The sequence below is a fragment of the Pongo pygmaeus genome, chromosome 2 (assembly GCF_028885625.2).
Source record: "Pongo pygmaeus isolate AG05252 chromosome 2, NHGRI_mPonPyg2-v2.0_pri, whole genome shotgun sequence".
NCBI lineage: Eukaryota > Metazoa > Chordata > Mammalia > Primates > Hominidae > Pongo > Pongo pygmaeus.
Window position 1 is genome coordinate 164693811 of NC_085930.1, and position 19513 is coordinate 164713323.

The following is a 19513-nucleotide window of genomic DNA, read 5'->3' on the forward strand; positions in this document are numbered from 1 at the left end:
CTCTGCTGAGAGCTGTTTTATCACTCAACAAAACTCTTTGCCTTGCTCACCCACCAGCGATCAGCTAACCTCATTCTTCTTGGATGTGGGACAAGAATCGAGACCCACTGAACAGCAAGTGCAAATGAGCACAGGGTCAGACCAGGGTGCAAGCCAAGTGCAGCCCACCAGGCCAAGTGGGCAGAATACCTCCTGTGGCAAGCCTGGGGCCAAGCAAGGTCCAGGCAGGGGCATCACCAGCTGTGGATGTCTCTGGCGAAGCAGAGCCAAAAAAAATCCTGTGTCAACACCATAGTCTTTGAGACCAAAGCTTTTGAGACCAAAGCTTTTGGGACCAAAAACTTGAAGTGGATGGTCCATTAATCTAATGAAACACTATTGACCTAAATATTAATATCCTAATTATTTACTTGACAAAGGTCACTGCATTCCTTTAAATTAGCAAATTCCCCATTGAGTATTTAAAATATAATATGATCAATAAGAATTTAAAAATAAATCTTCCAGAAACAAATTGCTTTTTTGAAAAAGCAAGTGTTACCTTTATTTTTTATTTTTTTGAGATGCAGTTTCTTTCTTGTCACCCAGGCTGAAGTGCAGTGGTGCAATCTTGGCTCACTACAACCTCTGCCTCAAGTGATTCTCCTGCCTCAGCCTCCTGAGTAGCTGGAATTACAAGCACATGCCACCACACTCCCACCACCACACCCAGCTAATTTTGTATTTTTAGTAGAAAGGGGGTTTTGCCGCATTTGCCAGGCTGATCTTGAACTCCTGACCTCAAGTTATCTGCCCACCTCGGTCTACCAAAGTGCTGAGATTACAGGCATGAACCACTCTGTGTGTGTGTGTGTGTCTGTGTGTGTGTGTGTGTGTGTGTGTGTGTGTGTGTGTGTGTGTGTTGAGACATAGTTTTGCTCTGCCACCCAGGCGGGAGGACAGTGTGTGTGTGTGTGTGTGTGTTGTGTGTGTGTGTGTGTGGTGTGTGGAGACATGGTTTTGCTCTGCCACCCAGGCTGGAATGCAGTGGCATGATCATGGCTCACTGTAGCCTCAACCTCCCAGGCTCAAGCGATCCTCCCATATCAGCCTCGCAAGTAACCAGGGCAACAGGCACATGCCATCAGGCCAGCTAATTTTGTTGTTTATTTGTTTGTTATTTGAAATCAGCTCTCACTCTGTCACCAAGGCTGGAGTGCAGTGGCACAATCTTGACTCACGGCAACCTCTGCTTCCTGGGCACAAGCAATCCTCTCACCTTAGCCTCCCAAGTATCTGGGACTACAGGCCTGCACCACCACACTCAGCTAATCTTTGTATTTTTTGTAGAGACAGGGTTTCACCATGTAGGCCAGGCTGGTCTCAAACTCCTGGACTCAAGCGCTCCACCTGCTTCAGCCTCCCAAAGTGCTGGATTACAGGTATGAGCCATCGCTAATTTTAAATTTTTTTTGCCGAGACAGGGTTTCACAATGTTGCCAGGGCTGTTCTCAAATTCTTGGGCTCAAGGGATCCTCCCGCTACAGCCTCTCAAAGTGCTGGAAATACAGGCATGAGCCACCACACCTGGTCTTTGATTTCTAATCTATGAATTTTTTAGTTTTGTGTTACTGTGACGTGAATCCCTCTATCTTCTGAGCCCTTCAATAAATCTTTTATATAAACATCAAAAATAAGTAAATAAAACCCAATTCATAATAGATGGGATGACACAGTAGATGCTGGTGAGGAGGGGAGAACAACTTACGCTCCAGTGGAGTAGGCCAAGGGTACTCTATCAAAAAGGTAGAACTTGGCCAGGTGCAGTGGCTCAGCCTGTAATCCCAGCACTTTGGAAGGTAGAGGTAGGCCGATGTCTTGAAGCCAGAAGTTCAAGAAGGGCATGGGCAACACAGCGAGACTCCCTTTCTACAAAAAAAAAAACTTAAAAATTAGTGGACATGATGGTGAACTCCTGTAGTCCTAACTGCTTAGGAGGCTGAGGCAAGAGGATAGCTTCAGCTTGAAAGGAGGAGGCTGCAGTGAGCCATGATCGTACCACTGCACTCCAGCCTGAGTGACAGAGCAAGACCCAGTCTCAAACTCAATCAATAAATATAAAGTGGGACTTGGATGTTTCAAATAAACAGAGAAGCAGAAGGGAGTAGAGAGTGACTATGTCAAGTAAGGGAAGGATCATGATTATCTAGAAAAACTACAGACATGAGATGAAAACTGAAGCAAACCCCAACTAGGGAGTCTGTTATATTTCTCCCTCATGAGATGGGTGGGAAACTTTGTGGCTAAATATTTTTAAGGTTTTTAGAGAGATAGGATATAATACAAAAAGTGATTTTTTTGTAAACAACTCTGGATCTACAAAATACTATCAGTGGATTCATGACAATGTACAACTTCATGAGACACATGAAGTTGTATGACAGCAGAATCATCTACACCTGTGTCAAAAACATTTTTTTTTTAACCATCAGGGATAAGAGAAGCTTTGAATAATTTCCTCACTAGACAACAGGTTTTATGACTACCGTAGGCATGTGCCCATTTTCTTTGCCACTGTACTGAGACAGTAGCAATAGCGCAGGCATTCAGTAATAATTGGAGGAATGAAGTATTCTAAATGTTTCAGTTCATAAAATTTTTAGGGTGTGTGTGTGTGTGTGTGTGTGTGTGTGTGTGTGTGTGTGTGTGTGTGTGTGTGTGTGTGTGTGTGTGTGTGTGTGTGTGTGTGTGTGTGTGTGTGTGTGTGTGTGCCTCCTCATTCATACATACCAAAAATAAGATAGCAGGATAGCAGAAGGGATAGGTGGCACAGAATTGTCATTAGGAAGGAGTCTTAGAAATCTTATAACTTTCTTGTTCGATGGTGGTGGGAACCACAGACCAAAAGTAGAAACAGAACACAGCTCCACACACCAATCTGTGTTCTACTACACCATGCAGCCTCTACTACTATGTTGAGTCATTTGAACCAAACCTTCTTAGTAAGAGTGACCTCCATTTTTAGGACCTGGATCTTAGCCCTCCTCAGAAATAGAATAAACATCTATTTCTATTACATAAACCAAGAAGTAAAAATAGTGAGAGGAACACAGGCGCTTTTAATTAACTATTTTAAAATGAAGACTATGCTCTAGCAACTTATTGTAACATTCAAAATGGTGTTTGGGTAGCAACTTTCTAGCTCTAAAACAATTTTACAGGTAAATAGGTTTCATGTCTGAAAGTGCAAAATGATCTTTTTTCACATAAGCAGTTTATGTTAGTCATAAAACAGGCATTAGCACTATCATGACATTTGTAGTGGTTAATATCTGTTGAGAGGTATAAGACATTTAACATCTGTTTCTTTAACTTCTACATGTCTACAGAACATGCAATTCTGAACTAAGTGATGGAAAATCTGTTTTCTAGCTTTGATTTCATCATTATTAGCTAGATGGCATTTAATCTCTATAGAAAATATTAAAGTAAGTGGAGGAGAAAAGTGGGAATTTAAGGACTTCTAAGGCTCCCTTAGGCTCTAAAATTCAGATTCTATGTACCAAATTACATAAATACTTTATTATTTGTATGAGATCCCTTAATAATAAAAATCATACATGGCAATTACAGTGCTGTGGCATTGCATGATTTCAGGAGGCAGATTTCTATGGAATATCACCCCTGTAGACATGCAATGCATAGCCTGGACAACCACAAGTGATGATCTGGCTGGCTAAGCTCTAACGAGTCATTACTATCAGATAGGAGAGATTTAAATTATTACAGCAACTGAGAAGCTAAAGGACTTGTGAAGTGTAAATCCTGCTTAGAGCTGAGATGGCCAAAAAAGGCCATCCTTGGTAATCTCTCTTCAGGGAGCAACACTCATTAAAACTGTATAAGTTCTCTTTGGTTTATTAAAAGAATTAATTGTATCAAGTATGTTTGGGGGGAAAAATCAATCTTGTTCCTTTACAGTTGTACATTATTGAACAGAGTGATATTCGTTCATCTTGGGATTTTAAAAAAGCAAGAACTCCTTTCTTCATAAAATCAGAATATTAAGAAGGGCCATAAATAGAATTAAATTAATTCATTTGACAAATTTTACCAAGTCTCTATTGGCTAATAAGTCTTTTTCTAGGGACTTTGAATACCAAAATAAAAAGGAAAAACTCCTTGCCCATCAGGGGCTCACAGTTCAGTAAGGAATATAAACCTAAATACATAATAATAGCAGAAAAAGGTGAATAAGTACTATAATTGCAGTGTATCATAAATTGTTGTGGGGTATAGTAAAGAAAGAGGCTAATTCAGCTTGGCAGTTAAGGAGGCTTCACAAAAGAGCTGACAGTTGAGCCGGATCCTAAAGAATCAATTGATGTTCAACAGAGGCCAAGACACTCCAAGCAAAGAGCCAGGCCCAGGGTTATGAGAATGCATATAAGCAGCAGGAAGGTCTGTGTGCCTGGGGGCTTTGATGTGAAGCAAGGAGAAATGGGAATTGCACCAGGAAAAGTGGCATCTTACACCAAACTTGTCCAGTCTGCAGCCTGTGGGCCACATGCAGCCCAGGATGGTTTTGAATATGTCCCAACACAAATTTGTAAACTTTCTTAAAACATTATGATATTGTTTTGCTTTTTTTTTTTTTAGCTCATCAGCTATCATTAATGTATTTAATGTGTAGCCCAAGAAAATTTTTCTTCTTCCAATGTGGCCCAGGAAAGCCAAAAGATTGGATACCCCTGTCTTACACCCTCCTCCTGTGCCTCAGTCACAGGAGTCTTGGTATGTCTTGTCAAAAGCATCATGCTCTTTCTCACCTATCCTCTTCCTAGCTAGCCTCCTCTTAATTCTTCAGGTCCCTGATTAAATAACAACTCCTCAATGAGGCCTTCTCTGACTGCTCTCTATATATAGATTCCATACTGCCATCCCCAAGACCACCCAGAATTATCCTAGTATCCTGCTCCTTTTCTTCATAGCTCTTAGGACAACTTTTCATTTGTTTGTTGTCTATCTCCCACTTAGACTGTAAGCTTCAAGGGTTAAAGGAGCTTTGTTTTACCCAACATTATACAACTTTGTACAATTAGCTTAGGACCATAATAGGTGCTCAACATTTGTGAAATGAATGAATGCTTGAATGAATGATTGAATAGTTCAATTTAAAAAGCAGTGAAGGGGCGGGATGTGGTGGCTCAGGCCTGTAATCCCAGCACTTTTGGAGGCCAAGGTGGGCGGATCACGTGAAGTCAGGAGTCCCGAGACCAGCCTGACCAACATGGAGAAACCCTGTCTCTACTAAAAATGCAAAATTAGCTGGGCGTGGTGGCGCATGACTGTAATCCCAGCTACTCAGGAGGCTGAGGCAGGAGAATTGCTTGAACCTGGGAGGTGGAGGTTGCAGTGAGCCGAAATTGCACCATTGCACTGCAGCCTGGCAACAAGAGTGAATCTCCATCTCAAAAAAAAAAAAAAAAAAAAAGGAGCAAAAGAAGAAAGGAAATCTGAGCCAAATTAAGCACCTCCTTATATATAAAGCCAAGAATTGAGACTTTCTCAGGGACAATGGAGAGTTATTAGGAATTAAAATGACTTTTTTTTTTTTTGCTATTTTATAAATAACTTCTAATAAAAGAAGACCACAACAGTTATTTAGTTTCATTAATCTTGTACCTTACTTACTTCTCAATGAAGCTATAATAGGTAAAGTAATAGGTATATGTTCAATTTCTAAACCATTCTCAGTTATTCGGCGTAATCGTCCACGTAGTTTAACATTTCTTCTTATAAATTCTACTGGAATATCTGAAGAGCTTGTAAATTTTGATGTCTATTGATTTACAAGGAGAAAAATATAACCACTTATTATTATTGTCATTTCAAAATTTAAAATGCCAAATTATCAAAACATTTCACAAGAATACATAACCATGAACATTTTAAAATTTAGTTCCTAATTTTATATTACTTTAATATGATTTAATCAAAAGTGTTTATGGAAACATTATTTACAAATCATTATTCACCATTTTCAAGCCACCACATAAAGACATTAACAGACTCCTAACTTCTAAAAGCTTATAACCTCAAAATATGACACAATTCATCAAAAGACATTGAGTATCTATGTGTGCCTGGCACCACACAAATCTGGTTAAACAGTCTCTAGCTTATTCCACATAAGTACAATCTATTCATGCATATACTGATGGGAAAACTTAAACAAAGCTCAGTCAAATTAAATTAGAACCTTAACCAACCAGGTTTTTTTTACTATCATTTTTTTTATCTTGTAGGAGAAAAGGCACATTTAAAAAAGAAAAAAGAAAAAAAGGCCAACATTAGGAATGTACTACAATCTCTAACACTTACGTGATATCCTGGGATCGATCAACACTTTATGCCTATTTTTTCCACATTAACAATACTATAAGCTTTGTTCATAATTATGGCTAGTTAAGAGGCTCACATAACAGAAGGAAAAGCCAGGCATGATGGCTTATGCCTATAATCCCAGCACTTTGGGAGGCTTAGGTTGGAGGGTTACTTGAGGCCAGAAGTTTGAGACCAGCCTGGGTAACAATAGCAAGATACCATCTCCACAAAAAAATGTAAATATCAGCTGGGCATGGTAACACAGAACAGGAGGGTCACTTGAGCCCAGGAGTTTAAGGTTACAGTGAGTCATGATAGCATCACTACACTCCAGCCTGGGTGACAGAGCGAGAACCTGACTCTGTCAAAAAAAAAAAAAAAAAAAAGAATAAATTAGTACCCAACGTCCTATGACAGTAAGGTTGAACTGAAGATTTTTATAACCAAGAATAACGTAGGAGATAAACCCAGAATGTGGAATATACTATAGAATAAATCACTTGGTTTTCCCGACAAATCAATGGCATTGGAAAAAAAAGGGTGGCAAGGTATTATAAAATAAATGAGATTTAAGAAATAAATAAAATATATAGACTATTTGAATAGATTATCTATTTTTAAAAATCATAGTGACAATTGGAGGGGCGCGGTGGCTCACACCTATAATCCCAGCACTTTGGGAGGCCGAGGCGGGAGGATCACCTGAGGTCAGGAGTTCGAGACCAGCCTCAACATGGAGAAACCTCGTCTCTACTAAAAATACAAAATTAGCCGGGCATGGTGGTGCATGCCTGTAATCCCAGCTACTCAGGAGGCTGAGGCAGGAGAATTGCTTGAACCTGGGAGGCAGAGGTTGTGGTGAGCCAAGATCACACCATTGCACTCCAGCCTGGGCAACAAGAGCGAAACTCCGTCTAAAAAAAAAAAAATCATAGTGACAATCAAGATCTTCTGAATACAGACTGGGTATTAGATGATTCTAAGAGATTATTGTTAATTTTATTAGGTATGATAATATTAAAGGACAAACTAACATTACAGATCTTTTTTTTTTTTTTTAGACAGGGTCTCGCTCTGTGGCTCAGGCTGCAGCTCAGTGGCATAATCCTGGCTCACTGTAGCCTCGACCTCCTGGGCTCAAGTAATCCTCCTGCCTCAGCCCCCCAAGTAGGACTACGGGTATGCACCACTACACCTGGTTAATTTTTAAATTTTTTGTAGAGATGGGGTCTTTACTTGTCTCCCAGGCTGATCTCAAATTCCTGGGCTCAAACAATCCTCCTGCCTCATGAATTTTGATGTCATAAACTAGGAAGTACATATCATCACCTTCTTGCCAAAATGCTTAGGCTGAATCTTACAAGGAAAGCAACTAATTCAGATTATAGAACATATTACAAGACAACTGGCTTGGACTCTAAAAATGTCAGCATCATGAAAGACGAAAATTGTTTTTAAGTAGGGGTAATGGCCAGATGCGATGGCTCATACCTGTAATCCCAGCATTTTGGGAGGCTGAGGAGGACAGATCACGAGGTTAATAGATGGAGACCATCCTGGCCAACATGGTGAAACTCCATCTCTACTAAAAATACAAAAATTAGCTGAGCGTGGTGGTGCGTACCTGTAGTCCCAGCTACTCAGGAGGCTCAGGCTTGAACCCGGGAGGTGGAGGTTGCAGTGAGCTGAGATCGTGCCACTGCACTCCAGCCTGAGTGACACTGCATTTCAAAAAAAAAAAAAAAAAAGTAAGGGTAATATTCTAGATTAAAGGAGTCTAATGAGACATAACAACTAAATATAATGCATGATCCTTGATTGAATGTTGGATTGGGAAAAAAACAATAAAGGACATTTTTTAGAAAATACATCTGAATATGAACTTTATTTTATGTAAGATTGCTGTAGAAATGTTAAATTTATTAGATGTGCTAATATTAATGTGGGTATGTAGGAAAACATCCTTGTTCTTAGGAAGCACGCTATGAAGTATTTATGGATGATGTCTCATGATGTCTGCAACTTGCTTTGAATTGGTTTCACAAAGAAAGAGAGAACACAACTGTAGCAAAATGTTAACAACTGGTGGATCTAGGTGAAAGGAAAATGAATGTGACAAAATTTTTTAGGAGAAAAAGTTGGGAGGAAAAAGATTCTGGATCTACTGTCAATATTCATTCAAGAATGTGAAACATGCAGAATATAAACGAAAGAGAGGAGAAATGCTAAATCAAACCACAAAGAATTTGAATCACAGGACAAAGTTGCTTATGACAAGTTTATGGGAAAAACAGAGAAATACAGATTAAATATCCACATAGTCAGATGGTTCCCAACATGGTTTAGTGAAAACACTAAGGGAATACCAATGAATTAATCAATATCAATGGAAAGCGGTACTCTAGGGGTAATCTATGGAACTCTGACCTCCAGTTTAATAAGATCATGAATGACTTGAATGATAGCATAAGGAACAAACATCAGGATGGCTGGTTGTTTGGAAGGATATGACTGCTGGAAGTCAGGATAAGTATTCAAAAAGATTCTGACAACCAGAATAATGAACTAAATTGTAAAGACTCCTCCTGTACTCCCCAAAACTAATGAAGGATGGGAGAGAACAAATTAATACCTATAGTGCTTATATGGGTGATATTTAGAGATTTTAGGGAACTGTGAACTCAAAATGAGTAAAAGTATAACATTGCTGCTAAAAACAAACACACAAAAACAGAAAAAGTGCAACCTGGTCTCCTCACCACCAAAAAAAAAAGTTCAACCTAAGGTAACATTTTTAGGAACAAAATCTAGAGCAAGAGAAGTGAGAGACAGATTGTCCTAAAACAGGCCCTAAGGAGAATATATTGCACTACTCTGGAGGTCTTTTTTTTTTTTTTTTTTTTGAGACAGAGTCTCGCTCTGTTGCCCAGGCTGGAGTGCAGTGGCGTCATCTCGGCTCACTACAATCTCTGCCTCCCGGGTTCAAGCAATTCTCCTGCTGCAGCCTCCTGAGTAGTTGGGATTACAGGCATGCGTCACCACACCCAGCTAATTTTTATATTTTAAGTAGAGACGAGGTTTCGCCATGTTAGCCAGGGTGGTCTCAAACTCCTGACCTCAGGGGATCCGCCTGCCTCAGCCTCCCAAAGTGCTGGGATTACAGGCCTGAGTCACCGCGCCCAGCCATGAGATCATATTTCATAAAAGGCTTTAACAAACTGGAACAAAGCCAGAAAAAGAGAGAAAAAAAAAAAATAGGCGCCTGGAAACCATATCACCCAGGAGAACTGACAGTACTTTGCCCAGGGAAAGAAAGAGTTAAAAGAAGTAGAATGGCCATTAAAGATGTCTTCGACTACTAAAAGTGCATCCTTTTTAATTCTGGTGTGTTTTCTTACAATATACATAAGAAGGTCAAAGAGTGCCTTAATGTTTGGAGTTTTATAAATTATTAAGAAGCCGAGGGAGGAAATCAAAGGAGCACCAATGTTGCTGCTCTCAAGGAGCTCACAGTCTATGTGAGAAAGATCCCATTGCATCCATTTACTTTATATCCCACAACAACAGAAAGCTCAAAGTTGTGCTTCTGTAACACAGCAGGGACCATTTGGAAGACGAACAAAAAATATACATAAAACAACCAGAATATAACTGTAGAGCAATACATGAATAGGTTTAAGATAAAGCATATATCAAAGGGGACAAAAAGGGATAGATCCAAAGGATAAGAACAGATAAGGAGGCTGTCTTTACAGGAAGTAAATCCTGAGCTTGTGACAAACACAACCTACTCTCTAGGAGAGGCAGAAAGATGATGCTGCTACAAGGATGCTGTGTCTAAGCTTCAGACGGTGAAGAAGAAGTCCTAAAGGCAAAAAGATAAATGCTGGAAGCATCCTGGTAAAGACAAAGAAAATAAGGGTTTCAAATTCAAGACATAAATTTGAAATCCAGCTCTGCCATTTACTAGCTGGATGATCTTGTGAAAATTGTTTACCTCCTTTAAGTATCTACTTCGTCATCTATAAAAATCAACCTTGATCAAAAGATTATTATAAGCATTAAATGAAATTATGTTTATAAAGTGCTGGCACAATGCCAAACTCAATAATCTTTTTTTATTTTTTAAATATAAAATTTGCAATTATCAACCAGTAACTGAAGGAATATAAGAACTTGATAAATAAACTCTCAGAGGGAAGAAAATCAGCAATACAAAAAGAACACTGAAGCAAGACTAACACAATATTTATTGCTAAATCCCTTCTCCTTTGCCACCATGCATTTTAGGGATGGGAAAGCTAAATGGTCACTCTCCCTGCATCCTTTACAGGTAGAGGTGGCTATGTGATAGAAGATGTAAACAAAATTCTGCTGAAGGCTTCTGGGAAAAACGCTTTCCTGATAAAAGGAAAAGTTGTGGTTGGTACTGTCCTTTTCCTCCATTTCCTGCCTTGATCATGAATATGATATTTGGAGCTACAAAAGGCATCCTATGCAATAAGAAAAGGCCAAAAAACTACATAGACTTAAGCCCTTATGTCACTGAGGCAAGGAATCACTGCCAGCAGCCTACCTCTAGACTTCTTATGACTTGAGAAAAATAAAAAATTAACCCATTACATGGTGAAGCTGCTGTTACTTGGGGTTTCTCTTACTTGCAGCCAAACTTATCTGTAACACAACAGACGTTTTTGTTTGCTTGTTTTTGTTTTAATCACTTAATGTTTCAATGTTCTCTTCCTAGCACCTAGCTTGCCCTTCTCATCACTAGTAAGTCACTATTACTTAAAAATAGTGGGCCGAGGCTGGGCGCAGTGGCTCACACCTGTAATCCCAGCACTCTGGGAGGCCAAGGCAGGCAGATCACGAGATCAGGAGATCGAGACCATCCTGACTAACACAGTGAAACCCCATCTCTACTAAAAATACAAAAAATTAGCCAGGTGTGGTGGCACACGCCTGTAGTCCCAGCTACTTGTGAGGATGAGGCAGGAGAATTGTTTGAACCCGGGAGCTGGAGTTTGCAGTGAGCCGAAATCGCACCACTGCACTCCAGCCTGGGCAACAGAGTGAGACTCCATCTCAAAAAAAAAAAAAAAATAGTGGGCCAGGTGCAGTGGCTCATGCCTGTAATCCTAGCACTTTGGGAGGCTGAGGCAGGCAGATCACAAGGTCAGGAGATCAAGACCATCCTGGCTAACACGGTGAAACCCCGTCTCTACTAAAAATACAAAAAATTAGCCGGGTGTGGTGGCATGCGCTTGTAGTCCCAGCTACTTGGGAGGCTGAGGCAGGAGAACTGCTTGAACCCAGGAGCTGGAGGCTGCAGTGAGCCAACATGGCAAAACCCCATCTCTACTAAAAATACAAAATTAGCCAGGTGTGGTGGTGGGCTCATGCAATCCCAGCTACTCAGCAGGCTGAGCCGAGATCATGCCAATGCACTCCAGCCTGGGCGACACAGCAAGACTCCGTCTAAAAAAAAAAAAAAAGATAAATTATTGAGTCTGCATAACAGAAAGAAAAAAAAAGATTGAAGAAAAAGGAACAGGGCCTAAGGAATCTATGGAACACCATTAAATGAACCAACACATGCACTAGAGGAGTCCCAGAAGAAAAAGAGAAACAAGTGGGAGAGAGACTATTTGAAAAAAAAACCCATGACTGAAAACTTCCCAAGTTTGATGAAACAGACAAATATAAACATCCAAAAAGCTCAACAAACTCCAAGTAGGATGCACTCAAAAAGACTCACACCAAGATATAAGCAAACTGAATAAAGACCAAGAAAAAACTTTGAAAGCCGCAAGAAAGAAGCAATTTGTCACATAAAAGGATCCTTAATAAGATTATCTGCAGATCTCTCATCAGAAACTTTGGAGGCTATAAGGTAGTGGACTGATATATTCAAAGTGCTAAAAGCAAAAAAAACTATAAACCAAGAATATTATATCCAGCAAAACTGACCTTCAGAAGTGAAGAATTCAAGACATTTCTGGATAAATACAAGCTGAGAAAGTTTGTTACCACAGACTTGCCCTGCAAGAAATGCTAAAACTAGTGCTACAGGTTGCAATGAAAGGACACTAGACAGTAACTTGAAGCCATATGAAGAGATAAAGATCTTGGTAAAAGTAAATACACGAGCAATTATAAACACTAATATTATTGTAACAACAGTTTGTAACTCCACTTTTTGTTTTCCACATAATTTAAGAGACTACAGGTTGAGCATCCCTAAACCACAAATCTGAACTGCTCAAAAATCTGGAACTTTTTGAGTGCCAACCTGACACCAAAAGTGGAAAATTCCACACCTGAAAAATAAAAAAATCTGCGCTTATTTGTTATTGTTCTTGTTTAACAGCCAATACTGGTATCCTGCTGATGCTACTGTTCTGCTCAGTTAAATGCTTTTGGTCCCAAGAATCTTGGATAAGGGATACTCAACCCATTCTACATTTTTTTTTTTTTTGAGATGGAGTCTCATTCTGTCGCCCAGGCTGGAGTGCAGTGGCACAATCTCGGCTCACTGCAACCTCCGTCTCCTGGGTTCAAGCAGTTCTCCTGCCTCAGCCTCCCAAGTAGCTGGGATTACAGGCGTGTGCCACCACACTCAGCTAATTTTTGTATTTGTAGTAGAGACACGTTTTTGCCATGTTGGCCAAGCTGGTCTTGAACTCCTGACCTCAGGTGATCCACCCACCTCATCCACCCAAAGGGTTGGGATTACAGGCATGAGTCACCGCGCCCGGCAAACCTGTACTACATTTTTTTTTTTTTTTTTTAGAGACAGAGTCTCGCTCTGTCGCCCAGGCTGGAGTGCAGTGGCACGATCTCGGCTCACTGAAATTTCTGCTTCCCGGGTTCAAGGGATTCTCCTGCCTCAGCCTACCGAGTAGCTAGGACTACAGGCACATGCCGCCACACCTGCTAAGTTTTTGTATTGTAGTAGAGACAGGGTTTCACTGTGTTGCCCAGGCAGGTCTCAAACTCCTGAGCTCAGGCAATCTGCCCGCTTCGGCCTCCCAAAGTGCTAGCATTACAAGCATGAGCCACCTCACCCTGCCTATACTACATTTTTAAAAGAGACAATAATTAGTTTAAAACTTAGTATTATTGTAACTTTGGTTTTTAAGTCCATATTTTGTTTTCTACATAATTTTAAAGACTTGGATATTTTAAAAATTATTAGTTTATGGGTTGGTTTTGTTTTGTTTGTTTTTTTGTTTGTTTTTGAGACAGAGTTTCACTCTTGTTGCCCAGGCTGGAGTACAATGGCACAGTCTTGGCTCACCACAACCTTCGCCTCCCGGGTTCAAGCGATTCTCCTGCCTCAGCCTCCCAAGTTGCTGGGATTACAGGCATGTGCCACCAGGCCTGCCTAATTTTGTATTTTTAGTAGAGACGGGTTTCTCCTTGTTGGTCAAGCTGGTCACGAACTCCCAACCTCAGGTGATCCTCCCACCTCGGCCTCCCAAACTGCTGGGATTACAGGTGTGAGCCACCGCGCCCAGCCTAGTTTATGTTTTCTTTATATCCACAATGTACAAAAATGTAATTTTGTGATATCAAGAACTGAAAGGAGTGGGGATGATGTTCAAAAGGAGTAGTTTTTGTATTTTATTGAGGTTAAGTTGGTATGAATTTAAATTAGAGTGTTATAACTTTAGGATGTTAATGGTAACCTAGAACAAATAGTTATGCAATACACAGAAAAGGAAATAATATAAAATTAAAACACTTCAGCCGGGCATGGTGGCTCACGTCTGTAATCCCAGCACTTTGGCAGGCCAAGGCAGGTGGATCACTTGAGGCCAGGAGTTCGAGACCAGCCTGGCCAACACAGTGAAACCCTGTCTCTGCAAATAAAACAAAAATTAGCTAGGCGTGGCAGTGAGTGCCTGTAATCCCAGCTACTTGGGAGGCTGAGGCAGGAGAGTCACCTGAACCCGGGAGGTGGAGGTTGCAGTGAGCCGAGATGGCACCACTGCACTCCAGCCTGGGTGAGAGAGTAAGACTCTGTCTCAAAAAAAAGAAAAGAAACTAAATAAATTAAGTAAGTAAGTAAAATAAAACAAAAAATTCTACAAAATACAAAAACAGTAATGCAGGAAATAAGGGACAAAAAAACCTATAAGGCATATAGAAAACAGATGGCAAAATGACAGAAGTCCCTCCTTAACATTAATTACTTTAAATGGTAATGAGTTAAAGTCTCCAATAGAAAGAGAGAGATCAGCCTAATTTATTTAAAAATTATCATTCAACCATATGCAGTCTACAAGGGATACACTTTAAATCCAAACAAATAGGTTGAAAATGAAAGGATGGAAAAAAATATTCCATGCAAATAATAACCAAACAAGAGCAGGGGTACCTAAACCAATATCAGAAAAACTAGACTTTAAATCAAAAAAAGTTACAACAGAAAAAAATAGGACATTATATATTAATAAAGTATTCAAAAAAAGCAAGAAGACATAATAATTATAAATATTTATGTGCCAAATAACAGACCTGCAAAAATGGTGAGAGTTGAAGGGAGAAATAGATAATTTTGCAATAACAGAGACAACACCCCACTCTCATAATGAATAGAACAGACAGACAGAAGATAAGTAAGGAAAAAGAGGACATAAAGAATAAAATAAATTGTTTAGATCTAACAAACATATACAGAATACTCTACCCAATGACAAGAGAATATATATTATTCTCAAATGTACATGGAACAGTCTCCAAGACAGACCATTTGTTAGGCCACAGATTAAGTCTTAGTAAATTATAAAAGACAGATGTCATACAAAGTATCTTCTCTGAACACAACAGGATGAAATTATAAATAAATAACAGAAGAAAAAATTTGCAAATCTGTGGCAATTAAATGCACTCAAACAGCCAATATATCAAAAAACAATCACAAGGAAAATTTAAAAGTACTTAGAGATCAATAAAAATTAAAACACACCACGCCAAAACTGACAGAATACAGTGAAAGCAGTGCTAAGGGAGAAATGTGTAACTATAAATGCTTAACTAAGAAAGAAGAAAAAGAAAAATAGTCCAGATGCAGTGGCTCATGCCTGTAATCCCAGCACTTTGGGAGGTCTAGGTGGGCAGATCACCTGAGCTCAGGAGTTTGAGACAATTCTGGGCAACATGCCAAAACCCTGTCTACTAAAAAAATACAAAACATTAGCCAGGTGTGGTGGCACACACCTGTAGTCCTAGCTGCTCAGGAGCCTGAGGTGGGAGAATCACCTGAGGCAGAGAAGTCAAGACTGCAGTGAGCCATGGTAGTGCCACTGCACTCCAGCCTGTCTCAGAAAGGAAAAAGGGAAAGGAAAGGAAAAAGAAAGGAAAAGGAAAGGAAAAAGGGAAGGAAAGGAAAAAGGGAAGGGGAAATGGGAAAGGAGAAGGGGAAGGGGAAGGAGAAGGAGAAGGGAAGGGAAAGAAAGGAAGAAGGAAAGATTGATCTCAAATCAAAAACCTAACTTTATAATTTAAGGAAATGGAGGGAAAAGGCCACACTAAACCCAAAGCTAGCAAAAGAAAGGAAATGCTAAATATGAGAGTACAGACAGGAAAGAGAAAAACAATAGAGAAAAATTAACGAAACTAAAAATTGGTTCTTCAAAAAGAACAATAAAGCTGACAAATCTTTAGCTAAATGGACTAAAAAAAGAGAGAAAGGACTAAAATTCCTAAGTCAGAAATAAAAGTGGGGACATTACTACAAATTCTACAGAAATGAAAAGAACTATAAAAGAGTACTATGAACCACTGTACACTAACAAATTGGATAACATAGATGAAATGGATAAATTTGTAGAAACAAAAAACCAGGCCAGGCACAGTGGCTCACATGTGTAATCCCAGCACTTTGGGAGGCCGAGGCAGGCGGATCATCTGAGGTCAGGTGTTTGAGACCAACCTGGCCAACGTGGCGAAACCCCATCTCTACTAAAAATACAAAAAAAATTAGCTGGGCATGGTGGCAGGCACCTGTAATCCCAGCTACTCGGGAGGCTGAGGCAGGAGAATCACTTGAACCTGGGAGGCAGAGGTTGCAGTGAGCTGAGATCGTGCCACTGCACTCCAGCCTGGGCAACAGTGCAAGACTCTGTCTCAAAAAAAGAAAAAAATAATAACCTTCCAGGATGGAATCATGAAGAAAGTAAAAATCCAAATCCAAGTAGACCTAAAACTACTAAGGAAGTTAAATCATTAATCAAAAATCTCCCAACAAAAGGAAGCCCTGGATCTGACAGCATCACTGGTCAATTCTACCATGGATTTAAAAGGGGACTAACACCAATCCTTCTCAAACTTTTCCCAAAAATTAAAGAGGAGAGAATACTTCCTAACTCAGTCTATGAGGCCAGCATTACCCTGATACCAAGCCAGACAAAGACACTGCAAGAAAACTATAGACCAATATCCGTTATAAACATTGACGAAGAAATTCTCTACTAAATCATAGAAAACCAAATTCAGCCACTCTTTTCTTTCTTGAAACAGGGTCTCACTCTGTTACCCAGACTGGAGTGCGGTGGCTTGATCATGGCTCAATGTAGCCTTGACCTGCTGGGCTCAATCGATCCTCCCACCTCAGCCTCCTCAGCAGCTGAGACCACAGTTACGCTTTTTTTTTTTTTTTTTGGAGGCAGAGTCTTGCTCTGTCACCCAGGCTGGAGTGCAGTGGCATGATCTTGGCTCAACTGTGCAACCTCTGCCTCCCGGGTTCAAGCAATTCTCCTGCCTCAGCCTCTCGAATAGCTGGGACTACAGGTGCACGCTGCCATGCCCAGCTACGTTTTTGTATTTTAGTAGAGACAGGGTTTCACTGTGTTGCCCAGGCTGGTCTCAAACTCCTGAGCTCAGGCAATCCGCCTGCCTCAGCCTCCCAAAGTGCTATGATTACAGGCGTGAGCCACTGTGCCCGGCCGTATGCCCAGCTAATTTGTTTGATCTATTTATTTATTTTTTTGTAGAGATGGGGTCTCTCTATGTTGCCCAAGCTGGTCTTGAACTCCTGGGTTCAAGTGATCCTCCCACCTCAGCCTCCCAAAGTGCTGGGATTACAAGTTTAAGCCACCACACCCAGTCTTTCAGCCACATATTTAAAGGATTATACATTATAACCTAGTGAGATTTATTCCTGAAATGCAAGAATGATCCAACATATAAAAATCAACCAGTATAGGCCAGGTGCGGTGGCTCACGCCTGTAATCCCAGCACTTTGGGAGGCCGAGGCGGGTGGATCATGAGGTCAGCAGATCGAGACCATCCTGGTTAACACGGTGAAACCCCGTCTGTACTAAAAATACAAAAAATTAGCTGGGCGTGGTGGCAGGCACCTGTAGTCCCAGCTACTCGGGAGGCTGAGCCAGAAGAATGGCGTGAACCTGGGAGGCGGAGCTTGCAGTGAGCCGAGATTGTGCCACTGCACTCCAGCCTGGGCGACAGAGCGAGACTCCGTCTCAAAAATAAAAATAAAAATAAAAATAAAAAAATCAACCAGTATAATACACTGCGTTAATAGAATAAATTTAAAAAACACATGGTTACCTCAACTGATATAGAAAAAAACCTTTGACAAAATTCAATATTTCTTCATGATAACACTTAACAAACTAAGAATAGAAGGCAACTACTTCAACATACTAAGGTCACATATGAAAAAACCATATTCAGCCGGGCGCAGTGGCTCATGCCTGTAATCCTAGCACTTAGGGAGGCTGAGGCAGGTAGATCACGAGGTCAAGAGATCGAGACCATCCTGGCCAACATGGTGAAACCCTGTCTCTACTAAAAATACAAAAATTAGCTGGGCATGGTGGCGCAGCCTGTAATCCCAGCTACTCAGGAGGCTGAGGCAGGAGAATCGCTTGAACCCAGGACGCAGAGGTTGCAGTGAGCCAAAATCGCAGCCACTACACTCCAGCCTGGGCAACAGTGAGACTCCATCAAAAAAAAAAAAAAAAAAAAAAAAGAAAAAACCGTAGTGAACATTATATTCAATGATGAAAAACTGAAAGCTTTTCCTCTAAGATCAGGAACAAGTCAAGGATGTCCATTCTCACCACTTCTATTCAACAGAGTACTACTGGATGTCTTAGCCAGAGCACCAGAGCACATAGACAAGAGAGAAAAAATAAAAGGCATCTAAAATAGAACAGAAGAATTTAAATACCTCTGTTCACAGATTATATGATCTTATATGTAGAAAACTCTAGAAAAACTATTAGAACTAACACATAAATTCGACCAAGTAAAAGAATACAAAGTTAACACACAAAAATCAGTTGCATTTCTAACATTAACAACAAACAATCTGAAAAGGACATTATGAAAGCAATTCCATTGGCTGGGTGTGGTGGCTCACGCCTGTAATCCCAGCACTTTGGGAGGCCAAGGTGGGTGGATCACGAGGTCAGGAGTTTGAGACCAGCCTGACCAACATGGTGAAACCCTGTCTCTACTAAAAATACAAAAATTAGCCAGGCGTGGTGGCATGCGCCTGTAATCCCAGCTACTCAGGAGGCTGAGGCAGGAGAATTGCTTGAATCCAGGAGGTGGAGGTTGCAGTGGGCCAAGATTGCGCCATGGCACTCCAGCCTGGGCAACAGAGGGAGACTCTGTCTCAAAAAAAAAAAAAAAGAAAGCAATTCCATTTATAATAACATCACAAAGAATAAAATAATTAGGAATTAACCAGGACAGTGAAAGATGCATACAATAAAGCTACAAAACATTGCTAAAAGAAATTAGAGATGACGTAAATGAAAAGACATCCCATGTTTATGGACTGGAAAATTTAATATTGTTTAAATGTCAATATTACACAAAGTTATCTATAGATTCAATACAATCCCTATCAAAATCCCAATGACTTTTTTTTTCAGAAATAGGAAAATCCATCCTCAAATTCATGTGGAATCACAAGGGATCTCAAATAGCCAAAATAATTTTGAGAAAGAAGAACAAAATTAGAAGACTCACACTTCCTGATTTCAAAACATATTTAGAAGCTACAGTAATCAAAACAGGGTAGTACCGGCATAAAGACAGACATACAGATCAATGGAACAGAGAGGCCAGGAATAAATGCTCGATAGACATACAGATCAATGGAAC

General features: G+C 40.2%; 1 protein-coding gene across 6 annotated transcripts in view; it reads right to left on the reverse strand.

Moving 5' to 3' along the window:
- C2H3orf33 (chromosome 2 C3orf33 homolog) overlaps positions 1 to 19513 on the reverse strand; it is a 71004-nt gene that overhangs the window by 7502 nt on the left and 43989 nt on the right. For 4 of the 6 annotated variants that reach the window (XM_054479524.2, XM_054479525.2, XM_054479523.2 and 1 more), the window contains one exon: positions 5674 to 5821. In XM_054479524.2, coding sequence (XP_054335499.1) covers positions 5674 to 5821 — 148 coding nt within the window. Of the gene's footprint in view, positions 1 to 5673; positions 5822 to 7857; positions 8088 to 10157; positions 10259 to 19513 lie in introns of those variants that run through there. The other 2 variants (XM_063661327.1, XM_063661328.1) reach the window with 2 other exon arrangements.